This window comes from Callorhinchus milii, unplaced genomic scaffold, assembly GCF_018977255.1.
Source record: "Callorhinchus milii isolate IMCB2004 unplaced genomic scaffold, IMCB_Cmil_1.0 Scaffold4, whole genome shotgun sequence".
Taxonomy (NCBI): Eukaryota; Metazoa; Chordata; class Chondrichthyes; order Chimaeriformes; family Callorhinchidae; genus Callorhinchus; species Callorhinchus milii.
Window position 1 is genome coordinate 75,569,125 of NW_024704745.1, and position 16,329 is coordinate 75,585,453.

Below are 16,329 nucleotides of genomic sequence, written 5' to 3' on the forward strand. Positions count from 1 at the left end.
TTAAACTCAGCTATGATGCTCCTTCCCTTCCCTCTTCTACAGTAGAATCTTCTGCTGCTGCTCACTGCCTAGGCTCCCACCCAAAGAATGACCACTTAATAAAGTACAGTCTGACCTCTTCATTTTGCTGTCTGTTTGAATACTTCACATGGGAACTGGGGAACACTGACCAACAATACCTGGTGCCCTGGCCAACAATACCACAGATTGGTCATTCACCTCATGGCTGTTTGTGAGATATTGCTGCATTTGTCTACAAATACAGATTTCCAGTAAAATCTTGTGAACTGCTTTGAGACATGATGTGATAAGGTGCTGTATCAAACGAGAAGACTTTTGTAACACTGAGGGTCATTTTCGGACCCTTCCCCCCAATTGCTGTGTTACAGTGGAGGTGGACTCTAATGCCAACAGGATCCAAACAGTGTAATATAATAATAATAATACTTGCATTTGATATAGCGCCTTATAATGTCATTGAGCTTCACAGAATAGATAGGTAGGAACGTGGCGGATTGCTTTCTAGGAGTAATAATCCCTTCCCCCCCAAAAGTAAAAATAATAATTTGGTCACTCAATCCACGACTGTTTGTGGGACATTGCTGTGCGCAATTGGCTGCTGCGTTCGCCCACAAATATACAGTCAATTCACTTTACAGTGTGTTCTGTGAAGCACTTTGGGACGTCCTCCTGACGTGAAAAGCGCTATATCAAATGCAAGGATTATTATTATTACTGCTAGATAAACCAGAGGCCCATGGAGTACGGAGTACGGAAAGTTGCCTAAGGTTTCGCCTCCGACCGGCAATCAAACCCGGGTCCTGTCTCTTGCGAGGCGAGCGTGCTAATTGCTATGCTACAGGACCCCTTGAAGTGTAGGTTTCCATGCACCTGGGTGTAAATTGTAAATTCACCTAAGCGAGGGAAAAATAGAAAGTAATTTCATGGAGTGGGGTGATTGCTCTTCCAAAAGGACTCATTGTCCACAATTAATTGTTGGAGTCCTGTAGCTCAATAGTTAGAGCACTCGCCTCGCCAGCAAGAGACCTGGGTTTGATTCCCGGCAGGGCAAAATGTTGGGCAAGTTTCCTTACTCCACACGCCTCTGTTTGCCTAGCAGTAAGTAGGAACCCGGTTGTTAGTCAATTGGGGGATTCGCTTTTCCGAGGATAATAATCCTCAAAAAAAAATAATAATTTGGTTACTCAATCCATGACTGTTTGTGGGGCACTGCTGTGCACAATTGGCTGCTGCGTTTTACCCAGAAATATAGAGTCAATTCACTTTACAGTATATTCTGTGAAGCGCGTCGAGACATCTTGAAGACATGATAAGGCGCTATATCAAATGCAAGGATTATTATATTATTATTAAAATTGTTCCTCACTTGTTGCTGTCGATGAATAACTTTTAATTTTCATTCTGTTTGACAGGGATATATGAGACCGCTGAAGCAGCCAGAGAATTCCTTTATCTGCGACTTGGCTCTCGTTGATGACATGTTTTTCCAGATTCCTGAAATATTGGAACACCACGAGAAGTTTCTAGAACAAGCCCACCAGTGTGTCCAAAACTGGCATGAAAAGCAGAAAGTGGGCGATCTGATGATTGAAACGGTGAGTGATGTAGATTGTTCCTTCATCAGAGTTGCGTCCCAGAGCACTTGACAGTAGTGGAGCCTGACCACAAGTCAGGGAGAGGGGGTAGGTAACCGTAGGCACGGTTGAAGAGGAGAGATAGGGAGGTGCTAGGGCATCAAGGAATTTGAAAATGAAACCTCCTCTTAGCATCATCGGACTCAGAAGGTTGTGAGTCCAAGTAGGAACCAGAGCTCATAGTCCAGGTTGATGTTCCAGTGCTGTCCTGGGGAGCACTGCATTGTCAGAGGAGCTGATCTTCAGATGAGACGTTAAACCTGAGATCCCGTCTCATCTGCCTTTGCAGGTGGACGATAAATAAACTCTCCCAAACGTTTACCTGGCTAAGTAGACCCTGTTCAAAAAGCGAAGCTTTCCCCTGTGTCCCGCACAGCAATTAATTGCTCATTCACTGCATAGCTATTTGTAGGATGTTGCTGTGCAAATTGGCTGCCGTGTTTGGTTGAGAAAGCACTTGGCATTAATGATTGTGAAGTGTTTTAGAAGCACTCAATGCATGTAAATATGTACAAAAAAAATGTATAAAAAAAAGTTTCTCTTTGACCTTTGAAAAATTAAGGGTTTCGCTGAACAAGACACGAGTTTACTCTGAGCTGGACCAGGAGGCATATCAGGAGAGAGTACTGAGCTCTCCCTCAACAGGACCCAATCCCGTCAGCGTTCCCACTCCCGTTCCTCCTTTGGACATCTCTCAGCTACTTTACTGATTTTCCTAAGTGCTGACGAAGTTACATTTTAAGCCTGTGCAGAAATGTTAAGCAATGGTTTCAAGGCAATGCCCATGATGGAGTTGGGGCCTCTGATTTTTGTTCATTGATCCATTGCGGTTGTTAAGTGTATGCGAGGACTGTATTCAACTAATTTGTGATGATCTCCCACAGTATTGGTTCCCACAGTATTGGACTCCCACAGACTCAATATAAAACAATACAAAACAAAATTACATTTGTATAAGGCCTTTTTAGTCAAGACCTATTTGTATAAGGACTTTTTAGTCCCAAGACGCTGGACAGTCAGGGATTTGGACCCGAGCAGGAGGGGGTTGGGATCAGGAAGGGTGGAGGGTAGGAAGGGTAGGAGGATGACCCAAGGCTCGGTTGAAGAGAAGGGTCTTGAAGGAGGCAAGGGAGGGGGCGATGTGAAGGGAATGTGAGATGGAGTTCCAAAGGGTGGGGGGAGAGAGGCTGAAGGTCCGACCACCGATGGTGGGGCGGGCCCACAGATTAGGATTCCCACAGAAAAGGCTCCCATGGTATGGTTTTCCACAGAATTGACTCTCACTGTATTCAATCCCATTGTAAAGACTCCTACAAATATTCCAGATACATTTTTATTTACTCCACAGCTATTTGTGGAATTCAAATTGGCCACCGTATTTGTCTACATATACACAGTCACTGCAGTCGACACTTTATTGGCTCCTTCAGTATGTGGTCTATGCTTGTTGGTTGTTGACAGAGAGCAATGGGAGGTCAAATACAATTGACATTGATATCAGGAAGAATAAAACTCAGAGCTGAAAGACTGAGCAAGTTATTTGCTTCACAAGTTGAAATCATTTCCCATATCCCACGTTCCAAAGACAGCAATTCTATTTATAACCACCTCCTTTCCACTGATTTTATATCCTGTATTTATGTAGTTTCTCATTGCTTAAGCTGAGCCAACTTTTGCAGAGATTTCCTTAATGCTTAACATATTGAAATATTGCTAAAAATAATAATAATCCTTGCATTTGATATAGAGCTTTTCATATCAGGAGGAAGACTCAAAGTGCCTCACAGGATTTACTATAAAGTGAGGTCACTGTGTATTTTGGAGTCCTGTAGCATATTGGTCAGCACGCTCGCCTTGCAAGCAAAAGGACTCGGGTTCGACTCCCGGGTGGAGCAAAACCTCAGGCAAGTTTCCTTACTCCACAGGCCTCTGTTTACTTAGCAGTAAGGAACCCAGTTATTATTTACAAATAAAAGCAAAATACTGCAGATGCTGGAAATCTGAAACAAAAACAGAAGGTCAGGCTAAGTGTTCCCAGCGACTTCTGTTTTTGACTCAGTTATTATTTGTTTGGCAGATCGTTTTCTGGGGCTAATAATCCCTTCAAAAAAAAAGAATAATAATTTGGTCATTCAACGATTGCTTGTGGGACACTGCTGTGCACAATTGTCTGCTGTGTTTCGCCCACAAGATATAGTCAATTCACTTCAGAGTATATTCTGTGAAGCGCTTTGAGACATCTTGAAGACGTGATAAGGCGCTATATCAAATGCAAAGATTATTATTATTGTCTGTCCTGCACTGATCCTCAACACTAGTGATTTTGTTGTGAAGACAGCATCACATTACAATCTGCAAGAAAACATCTTTATTCTGTTCATGTAGCATTTCAGAGTGTCTTGAATTCGTCAAATTTTTAAATGCCGTCTTTGATTGTGAAGCCATCTTTCTATGAGTTTCTTTTAAAAACTACCAAATAACAGCTTCAGAGTTGAGACTGAACGCAACAATTTGCTAAATTTTGGCCATGCTTTAATACTACATTAATAGAGTAAATTTATTTAAAGCTTCTCATAAGAACGTTCTTTATCAGCCTCAATGAGTTTGGATTCTCAATGCACCAGCAGTAAAGTTCTCAAACTGCTGATCCCTAAAATGCACTTCACAACAAATATCCTTGTGATGTCCTCCTTGCGTAAAAAGCCCTCTAATAATAATAATAATCCTTGCATCTGATATAGCGTCTTATCACGTCTTCAAGACATCTTAAAATGCTTCACAGAATATACTGTAAAGTGAATTGACTGTATATTATATGGGCGAAAGGTGGTAACCAATTGCGTACAGCAGTGTCCCACAAATTCGCCCACAAATATACAGTCAATTCACTTTACAGTGTGTTCTGTGAAGCGCTTTGGGATGTCCTCCCGACGTGAAAAGCGCTATATCAAATGCAAGGATTATTATTATTAATCCTGGAAAAGCGATCTGCCAATCGACTAACAACCAGGTTCCTATTTACTGCTAGAAAAACAGAGCCGTGTGTGGAGTAAGGAAACTTGGCCAACGTTTCTCCCTGCCCGGGAATTGAACCAGGCTCCGCGTCCACATCACTCCCACCCTCGCCCGATTGCACTGGCTCCCCATCCGCCAGAGGATCGAGTTCAAGATCCTTGTCCTCACCTTTAAGGCCATCCATGGCCTTGCCCTCTCCTACCTCTCTGACCTGCTGACTCCCTAACAATCTTCCCTGCTCCCTCCATTCATCGGGCTCTGGTCTGCTCCATGTCTCCCGTAAGACCCGCACTACCATCAGTGGCCGGGCTTTCAGACTCTCTGCCCCCACACTCTGGAACACCATCCCACGGTCCCTTCGCCTCTCTGCCTCCCTTGCCTCCTTCAAGGCCGGTCTCAAGACCCTTCTCTTTGACCGTGCCTTTGGTCTCCCTCCCACCTCTCTGCCTTCCCTCACTCCTACACCACCCCTCCCCCACGCTCGGGCCCCGACACCTGAACGTTCAGTGCTTTGGGACGTCCTCCCGACGTGAAAGGCGCTCTATAAATGTAATTTTTTGGTTGTTTGTTGACAACTTTTAAAAGTGCAAGTATTTACAGGGATCCTTCATACAGACCTGTGCACTCTTCATTTATCTCCACATTTTACATGGGCCTGAACCTTCTGAAGGAATGGGACCCGGGGTGGGGGAGACGAGTAGCGAGGTGAGGGGAGGGGTAAAAGAGTTCACACCCGCGGCCTGTTGATAAACAAAGGGTGGAGGTGTTTTACGATGTGATACTTATCATCGCTGACCGTAACCCATCACGTGTTGGAATTTACACCCACGAGCAGGTCAAGGAACTGACTACTGAGCGAATTCCTTTTAGAAATGAAATGTTTTTCTAAAAGGAGTGAGTACGAGGGAGTAATAATTGAATAAAAACATATTGCAGGCGGCTGGATCACGAATAGACTAAATTTAGCCCTAAAATTGCAGTTCTCGAGAGCGAATAGCACAGGAGTCAGTTATGCTAATGGTTGACTCAGGGGTGTGGACACTTCAAACTCTTGGCTGACAGCTTCTAAGTGGATTTTTGAACGGTTCACTGGTCTGTGTAAAAGCAACCAGACTAATTTTAGATCAGGGACCATCAGCATTCTTCTTTCCTGCAGTAGATAGGAACAGCCTAGCAAGATCGCTGGACATACCCTAATAATAATAATAAAAAAAATCCTTGCATTTGATATAGCGCCGTATCACATTGTTGAGACACCTCAAAGCGATTCATAGAATATACTGAAATGTATATTTTGTGGGCAAACCATTTGCCATCTTTCTCCCCCCCCTTTCGTGCCTACTTGGTCAGCATCCAAGGCTGCACTCTGCACCTCTCAAAGCCGGTCAGGAACCTCGGCATTCTGTTCGACCCTGAGCTGTCCTTTCTCCCTCATATCCGCGCCACAACTGGCACCGCCTTCCATCACCTCCGGAACATCGCCAGACTACGGCACTACCTCACCCCTCACGCGGCTGAAACTCTGATCCACACCTTTATCACCTCAAGGCTGGACTATGGGAACTCTCTCCTCGCCGGCCTTCCCGCCACCTCCCTCCACACTGCAGGTCATTCAGAACTCTGCAGCTCGTGTACTGTCCCGCACCAGGCTTCGGGACCACATCACTCCTACCCTCGCTCGCCTCCACTGGCTCCCCATCCCCCAGAGGATTGATTTCAAGAGCCTCATCCTCACCTACAAGGCCATTCACGGCCTTGCTCCCTCCTACCTCTCCAACCTACTATCCCCCTACCTACCTGCCCATACCCTCCGTTCCTCTGGCTCCGGTCTGCTCCACATCCCTCGCCCTAACCGCCCTACCATCGGTGGCCGGGCCTTCAGTCTCTCAGCCCCGAGGCTCTGGAACTCCATCCCCCAGTGCCTTCGCCGCTTCCTCCCTTTCCTCCTTCAAGGCCGGCCTCAAGACCTTTCTCTTCGACCGTGCCTTCAGCTCCCCTCTCGACTCTCTACCCCTCCTCGCTCCCTCCCTTCCCTCCCCTCACCCTGACCATTTCCCCCTTGCTTGGGTCCTGACCCAAATGTACAGCCTTGGGACGTCTTCCCGACGTGAAAGGCGCTCTATAAATGGAATTTTGTTGTTGTTGTGTTGTTGTTGTTGTTGTTTTCCTTGCAACCATTAAACTAGGCTGATGCTCCAGTGAAGTGCTGGGGGGTGTACAGGCAGATGTTAAAGATCCCGGTGCACTATTCGACAAGAGAAGTGAGTTTTCCCCGGTATCATGTCCAACAATCCCCTGGATAAAATTAGTCAATCACTTCATGCCTGTTTGTGGGATGTTGTTGTTTGCTGCCTACAAAAATACACTACAGTTTTTACAGTCTACACAGATGAAAAAGCGCTTTGAGACGTCCAACAGAAATGAAAGGCATCATATCAAATTACTGTATTACGGCTATTACATTTTTCCCTTACAACAACAACTTGCGCTTATGTAGCACCTTCCACGATGGTAGCATCTCAGAATGCTTGACCCATACAGGGACCCTTTGCTAGTTGTTACACATCACCTGGACCCTCTCTGGCACACAATACTCTGGCTCATCAACAGGATTTGGAAGGCCTGGGATTCTTCCCACTCAGTTCCAGTTAACCCTGCAAGCCAAAGCCCTGATGAGTAGAGTAGTCCAAGCTGGATAAGCATTGAGAAGCTTGCCAGACATCGTATCTCAATGGCAAACTAAGTGATTTTAGCTGTTTGAACTCCAGTTGTACCCCAATGGATACTCAATGCCAACCCAAGTCTTGACTCTCATCAACCTGTATCTAATACTTTCTAGAATTAGGTAAGCAGGATGACAGACTCCATGCCAGAAACAAAGACATTTCCATGTATAGTTGTTATGCGCTTGTGTTGAAATCTTATTCTGCTTTATATACTATTCTCTTAAGCATGGTGATGGATTCCTGCTTACCTTTTCATTATCTGTGGAAAGTGGTCAGACTTAGAGGCTGGCATTTGCTTCACTCCCAGGTCGAACTTCCGACCTCGTGGAAAGCAAAAGGGTTACCCCGCAAAAAAAACAAATACAATAACAACAACTTTATTTATATGTATAGCTCCCTTCACACAGGATAACGAATAATGAAACAAATTAAAATGCAAGCAGCTTGCTTATGTATGTGTGGCTGTGTATATGTGGGCAGGTGTGTGTGTGCATGTGTGTGAGGCAACAACAACAACAACAACGACAACAAGATTACATTTGTATAGCGCGTTTCACGTCGGGAGGACTGTGCGTGTTTGGGACCAGAACACTGAACATGTGGTTTAAGAAGATAGAGGATTTCTGTAGTGATTTTGAAAGGATGGGGGCAGGGGGAGAGGGGGAAATAAGGGTCAGGAAATGTCAATCGGCCAAAGTCATGGCATATAAATGCCTCTCAGTCATTGGCAACCTACCTCACCACATTGATTTGAGGTCAGCCGTTTGGTGTGTTTTTTTTCATTCCTGATTTATTCCAGAGGGAACAGTTGATCTGTCTCCAAAAAGGATGCTCCCAGATTTGATGTTGAGGAAAATACCGAGTGTTTTATTTCACGGGTTGGTGGTTCTCCGGTCGAAACTCATAATGTCATCGGAAGCTAATCCCACTCAGGTTCAGTGTGGACTGTTCCAATTGTAAATCCTGCTTCACGTTCAGGACTGATTCAAAACCCTGCCACCCATATACTCACTCACCTGCTCTAGTCCCATCACAGTAGTCCTTACCAGGCTCTATTGGCTCCTTCTCACAGAATGGGTCAACTTCAAGATCCTCCACTTGTCTCCAAATCTCTTCACGCCCTGACACCTCCTTGACTCCCTAATTCTTTGGCTGGACATGACATGACATGTGCTTACGACTGCCAGGATGGTGGAAGGTGTACTGGATGGACCTTGTGCTTCTTTCACCTAGAAAATCCTCATGTTGTTATGTTCTTAAGGATCATTATTGATAACGCCAAGTGAGGGTGGATTACTGGAACTCTGTTTACACTGTGCACCTAAAATGTAATCTGGGCTCAACATGCTTTAAAGTCACAGGGCAGATTGTCTAGGAGGAAGCACTTAGGAATGAGTGCCTTCCTCTCTCCCATTTCTCTCTCTCTTGCTTTTCTCCCTCATCATTTTTTGGATGAGATGTTTAAAACCGAGGTCACACCTTCCTGTTCAGGTGGACATTTCTATATGGTTAAAAAATGGCTAGTCCAATGGTTAGAGTAATTTTAAACTGTTTGCTTTGAGATGATCTCACCATGTGAAAAATGATAATATAAAATGCAAGGATTATTATTATTATCTCTTCTGCTCTTATTTCTCTCTCTCTCTTTCTCTCACTCCCTCTGCCTTTCTCTCCGACAAATTTGCTTTTGTCCCCCGTGACATTGAGATCCATGTTGTGTGCGGAATAACCCGGGTGGTCAGTGGTATCTGTGACATTGAAACCTTAAGGCGAAACCTTAAACAAGTTTCCTTATTCCACACGCTTCTGTTTACCTAGCAGTATGTAGGAACCCAGTTTGTTAGTCGATTGGCGGATCACTTTCCGGGGTAATAATCCCTCAAAAAAAACAATAAATAAATTGGTCACTCAATTGACTGTGTGTGGGACACCACTGTGTGCAATTGGCTGCTTCATTTCTCCCACAAAATACACAGTCAGTCCACTTTACAATATATTCTGTGAAGCGTTTTGAGGCATCTCAACGACAGGATAAGGTACTATATTAAATGCAAGGATTATTATTAATATTGAGACCCAGTAATAATAACTGGGGGGAACCGGTTTGATCTGTGACTTTTGAGTTGATTGGAAAAGCCCCTGTGCTGTATTTCTATTGGATTGTTTGAAGACAGTGGAGAATGGTTCAGTTTATCACCAATGATGACACGCCCAGACAACATGTTGGTTATTCCAACAATATCTGCATTGTTCTGTCGTTCTGTTAGCGCCTTATCACATCTTCGAGACGTCTCAAAGCGCTTCATAGAATATTCTGTAAAGTGACTTGACTGTATATTTTGTTGGTGAAACGTCAAAGAAAAGGTTTGCCAAATGCTTTGGGGTAACATGCCTCTTGGCTTAACTGTTATAATGAATGCATTAAGAAATACAGATTATTTCCTTAATTAGACTTGGTATAAATTGTCCACGCTCACCTTAGTAGTGTTTGCTTTAGACTGGCCCACGCAGACGCTCCTACAGATAAGATGCTGGCAATCCATTTACCCCCTCCCCAACACCCAGGTAACTGACTATAAAGTTAGTCCTTTGGGCAAATTAAGACAAAGAACACATTGAGGAACACCATCATTTTTTCCCACTGTTGTTTTGCTGTTGAACCTCCTATAATTCTGCTTTACAAATGCAGACTAATTGTAACAGTCCTACCTAGCATTTCAGATTATATCCTTATCATATTGTTGAAACATCTCAAAGTGGTTCTCTGGATTCTTAGCGTGAAATGAGATGCCTGTGCTTCTGCAGGCAACTCTGTGCTGTAACCTCATGACTGTAAATTACGTGACTGAATCAATCTGGAGTGATGACATCTCAATAGCCCCTCTCCGGCCCTTGATGTAATTGTGGAGCTAGCTTGGACTTGTTTCTACTTTAACAAGGTTTTCAGTCTGCCTTTTGAGCAGTGGCAGGCAGCAGTACTAAGACTGCAACTCGTTTCTGGGCTGCAGATAATGTGCTTTGCTATCAAGGTTTCTGCCTTCATCTTCTTGAGTAAATTCACCCTTGAGTAAATTCTCACTTGTAATTACTCTTGATCAGCCATTCACAATTCTGCAGATCAGCAGAGCACATTATAACGCGTGAACAAGGAAATTAATCATCTATCGAGTGCCTTAGAATTATTCTACACTGCCTGTTTAGTTTACACACAGGAAGAATTTGTGTTTCTATAGTGCCTCATCACGTCAAAATGTCTTCGGCGGTTTACAATACAAATAATAATAGTTCTTACAGTTGATTAGGTGCCAGCCTGGACTCATTTGGTAGCACCCTCACTCCTGAGTCAGAAGGTTATGTGTTCAAGCCGCATGTCAGGACTTTGAGCTCACAGTCCTGGTTGACTAACCAATGCAATGCTGGTGGGAGCATTGATTGTCTAAAGTGCTGTCCTTTGAATGGGATATTAAAAGCAAGGTCCTGTTCAGTCTGATGTTGAAGATCTCATGGTATTATTTAATAATAATAATAATCCTTGCATTTGATATAGCGCCTTATCACGTCAATGTCTCAACGACGGGATATTTGAAAAGAGAAGGGAGTCTCTCCCAGTGCCCTGGCCAACAATCCCCCAAATAAAAATTGGTCATTCACTTCATGCCTTGTAGGACATATTTGTCTCCAAATTGGGTGTCGTGTTCACCTTCAAAACTCACAGTCACTACACTTTACAATAAATCCTGTGAAGCGCTTTGACACATCCTCCCGATGATTCTCGTTTTCTTTCGTCTATCAATTCTTATGTTGTTAGGTATTCGGACATCTGATTAGCCCCCAAAAAATCCGGTTTCTATGTTCCACTGTTGCCTCAGAGCACTTGCAAAGTTGTGATCGGTAGCAACGCTGCAATATAAACGGTGCAGTAAACTCTGGATCTGATTCTCTCTTCTCCTTCCACCTTGTCTTGCGTTGTCGCCCAGGTCTGGTAGGTATCTGTCACACTGTGGTTAAACCTCAGGAATGTTAATCCTGTTATCAGTTATGTGGTATGGCAGGAATTGGAAGTGAACCACATGAGCTCCCTCTCATTGTTCTGCCCTGAAGACTGCAGAAACCAAACCAGATTCATTCTTTTAATAAAAATAATGTAATAATCCTTGCATTTGATATAGCGCCTTATCACCTAATTAAGGTGCCTCAAAGCGCTTCACAGAATATACTGTAAAACGAATTGACTGTACATTTTGTGGGTGAAACACAGCAACAGTGTCCCACAGCAGCCGTGGATTGAATAACCAAATTATTATTTTTTTTTGAATGGATTACTACCCCTTGAAAAACGATCCGTAAATCGACTAACAACCGGGTAAACACAGGTGTGTGGAGTAAGGAAACTTGCCTAAGGTTTCACCCCGCCCGAGAATCGAACCTAGGTCCTCTCACTTGCGAGGCAAGTGCTCTAACCAGTATGTTACAAGATACTGCTTTTAATATCTAATTAAATTATAAATATTAAATATTTCGTCCAATAAAAAATTCTGTGCGATTACATCTCCAATGACATGGACTAGTGTTGAACAAAAGATTTGGCTTTGGTAGGCTTCCTTAAGGGGAAATAGCTGTGGTGTTATGTTTATTCATGAGGTGATTCAAACTTGTGAATTAGCTCTGCTTCCAAGAGGCAATCAAATTGTCAAGTGTGAATGGAAAAAAAGGAAAAGTGCCAAGAATACATGGAGCACACAATGGCCCATGTCTTTGTGTCTTTAACAGCGCCTATGAATGTGAACATCTTTTTTCCTTTGTGCGAGTGGCACTATCATGCATTCCTATCAGGTAATACACAACTTCTGTGGACAATCTGCTCCGAAACCCAACCTTCCAAAGAGGCAAGAGCACCCTCTGCTGTAGACAATGTGACAGTGACATCTCCTGCATCAGCCAATTCCTCTGGCCTCTCCCATCGAGATGACCTCTTTATTATTCTTGGTACTAACAAGAGGCGAGAGTGCTACCAACTGAGACAGGCTGACACACGGCTATCGAGTGTAGTGAATTAACTGCCACATTTACTTACAGAATATATAGTCACTACACTACATTTTACAGTAAATCCCATGAAACCTTTCGGGATATTTAGACAAAATGACAAGGCACTTTATCAAATGTAAGGATTATTATGCCATATTATCACGGGAGCCCCAGAACAGGCAGATAGGACCTCTGTTTAATGTCTCATCCCAAGGATGGAACCTAAATAATAATCCTTACATTTGATATAGCGCCTTATCACGTCTTTGAGACGTCTCAAAGCACTTCACAGAATATACTGTAAAGTGAATTGACCGTATATTGTGTGGGCGAATGCATCTCTGGCAATGCCAGCTTTATTTGGAGTATGAGCTCAGCTTCCAACATGGACCTTGAACCCACATCTTTCTGGCCCAGAGCATTCTCGCAGTTGTTCATGCCAAATAGAAACTGAGTTGACACCAACTTCCCCTCCCCACTGTAGCTCACAGTTAGTCAGAGTACTGAAATCTCTCTGTTACAAAGCAGAGACATTTCATACAGTGAGTGTGTTAGAACTAAGGTACTGTAATCAAACCCGCTCTGTTAGGGAATTCTTAAGAGATCTTCAACCCAGACTTGAGAGGCTCTTTGGAGGCGAAAGCATATCTGTGGGCTCTGCCTGATTTAGTGAGCACTTTATTATGCAGATATATTGCAAGCTGTTACTTCCTTTTTCCTACATCAAACAGTTGTTTACCATGAAACCTGTTAATCACCGAGGCCAGGTTCCTTCTTTTCAGGATCAGCAGGTTCCAAATCAATTAACTGTGTGAAATGTTTTGGACTGTGTTAAGCTTGGTGACTTTTGGTTCCTTTCTGTTCCTTTTCATAGTGGAGCTCTGTAGCGAATTGGTTAGAACTGTCGCGTTGCAAGCAAGAGGACCCGGGTTTGATTCCCGGGCAGGGCGAAATCCTAGACAAGTTTCCTTACTCCGCACGCCTCAGTTCACCAAGCATTAATAATCCCTCAAAAAAAAATTGGGTCATTCAATCCACAACTGCTTGTGGTACCCTGCTATGCGCAATTGGCTGCCGTGTTTCAGCCACAAAATTTATAGTCAGTTCACTGTACAGTACATTCTGTGAAGTGCTTTGAGATGTCTCGAAGATGTGATAAGGGGCTATATGAAATGCAAACAAATGCAAGGATTATTATTCTAACAAGATTCCTTAAACCTGAAAATCCTTACAATAATAATCCTTATGTTTTAATATCGCGCCTTTCAAGTCGGAGGGACACTTCAAAGCGCTTCACAGGATTTACCGCAAAATCTAGTGACTGTCATTTCCGTAGGCACAGCAGCCAATGTGCAGTGCAAAGCAATGTCCCAACAATGTCCAGTTCACCGAGGGCCTAGCCAACATTCTGCTTTCAAATAATAATAATAATAATACTTGCATTTGATACAGCGTCTCATTACTTCATTGAGACGTCTCAAAGAGCTTCACATAATATATTGTAATGTGAATTGATTGTATTTTGTGGGAGAAATGCATCAGCCAATTGCGCACAGCAGTGTCCCACAAACAGTCGTGGATTAAATGACCAAATTCTTTTAGAGGGATTATTACCCCCGCCAATTGACTAACAACCAGGTTCCTACTTACTGCTGGGTAAACAGAGGCGTGTGGAGTAAGGAAATTTGTCTAAAGTTTACCCCCACTCAGGAATCAAACCCGGGTCCTCTCGCTTGTGAGGCGAGTGCCATGGGATCTTTAACATCCATTAGGATCTCAGAGCCTGCTGGTCCTAAGACCGGTTTCTAACCAGCCAATTGGCTTTTTCACTTTCCACTTTCTTATTGAGTTATAAATATTGTCAGGTGAATTGAAATACAGTCTGCTCTCACTGGAGGAAGCGCAATTGGATGAATGACTGATGCTTTCCTATGTTCTTTGTTTTTGTGGTCCGGCTGTGCATTTGCACTATGAAACCAGATATGAGGGACAAGGTGTGTCGGGCTTTGAATTTGTCCAGTCTAGGTCTAGGCTGACACGGTGTGTGCTGTGTGCTGCATTGTCGGAAGTGCCATCCTTTGGATGAGATGTTAAATTGAGGTCCTATCTCTTTGTTCAAGTACAAATTAAAGATCCAATGGCACTATTAAAAAAAATGAATGATTGTTGTTCTGACCAACAATCCCCCAAATTAAATTGGTCATTCACTTGATCGCCTGTAGGAGTCCTGTAGCTCAGTGGTTAGATCACTCACCTCACAAGTGAGAGACCTGGGTTTGATTCCCGGCAGGGCAAAACCTTGGGCAAGTTTCCTTACTCCACACGCCTGATAATAATCCCTCAAGAAAAAGATCAATAATTATTTGGTCACTCAATCCACGACTGTTTTTGGATCACTGCTATGTGCAATTGGCTGCCGCAGTTCGCCCACAAAATACACAGTCAATTCACTTTACAATATATCCTGTGAAGCACTTTGAGACGTCTAGAATACGTGAAAAGCGCTACATCAAATGCAAGGATTATTATTATTGTTGTTGTTTGTAGGATATTGCTGTGAGCCAATTAGCTTGGCTGCCACATTCACCTACAAACCCAGAGTCACTACACTTTACAGTACATCCGGTGAAGCACATTGACACATCCTCATTTGAAAGGTGCTATATCAAATGTAAGGAGTGTTATGATTACAGTATTAAAACATTCACCAACGTCTCCTTTGCCGTTTTGCTAATTACCTTAAATCTTAGGTGACTCCCAGCAGTGATAAAGGTAATTTAGCGACTTTAACTAATGAAATACAGAAGAATTAACGGCTTGAAACGGATCATTAGAATTTATTACCTGCAAAACCCATCACCAAAGGCAAATTAATTGCTCGTGGATTCCCTACGCAAGTGAGATTGAATTCTCAGTGAATAAATTAATTTTTCAATTCCACAAGAGGAAACTGCAGGACACCTGTCAGGCTTGGCCCTTCCCAACCTGTGCCTAACACTCTCCGGAATTGGGTTAGCGGGGTGCGTTTTTCCTGAGAGAAAGTGTGCATTGCATTCCAAACATTTGTGTAGGTGGAGCGTATGAAACTCTCTGGCTGGTTTGGATACTCTTAGCATGTGATGAGTTTTCGCATGTGTCAGACAAAAAAAGAAACCCGTCAGCCCAGGAGAAACCAGCACGAATCAGGACAACTGACTATCTTGTTAGGACCAGCATGGAGCTGGACACACAATGTTCCCAGGGGGACCAGTAGGGCACAGGACACCTCGTCAGGCCTGTGATTGAAGGGGGAGGGGGGGGTGAATTCAAATCAAAACTGCGGAAACACTATTTCAGTGAGCGAGTAGTAAATGTGTGGGAACGGCTCCCTAGGGAGACAGTGGAAGCCAAAAAGTGACGATTTTTTCTTGGGATACAGTATATAGTTTGGGACATGATATACACTTCCGGCTGCCAGGATGGTGGAAGGCAAACTGGATGGACTTTGGGTCTTCTGTCGTCTGGCAATTCTTATGTGCTTTTGTTCTTATGCCAGACCCGGGTTAGATCTGCCAACAACAACAACAACAAATTACATTTGTAAAGTGCCTTTCACGTCGGGAGTACGTCCCAAGGCGCTGGACAGACAGAGTTACATACCCGAGCTCGGGGTCGGGGAGGGTGGAAAGCAGGGGGGAAGCAGGGAGATCAAAAGCACAGTTGATGAGATGTGTCTTGAAGGTGGCAAAGGAGGGGGCAAGGTGGAGGGACTGTGGGATGGAGTTCCAGAGGGTGGAGGCAGAATGGCGGAAGGCTGCCCGCCAATAGTGGAGCGAGTGAGGCGGGGGACGTGAAGCAGGCTGGAGCCCACTGAGCAGAAGAAACGAGCAGGATGGTAGGGGGTTAGGAGGTCGCAGAGGTAGCGG

The 16,329-nt window shown here is 43.9% G+C and overlaps 1 protein-coding gene across 1 annotated transcript in view; it reads left to right on the forward strand.

Moving 5' to 3' along the window:
* LOC103177232 (rho guanine nucleotide exchange factor 17) overlaps nt 1–16,329 on the forward strand; it is a 207,862-nt gene that overhangs the window by 144,143 nt on the left and 47,390 nt on the right. Inside the window, 1 exon segment of the mRNA XM_042334431.1 lies at nt 1,434–1,616. Within this exon segment, the coding sequence (XP_042190365.1) occupies nt 1,434–1,616 (183 nt within the window).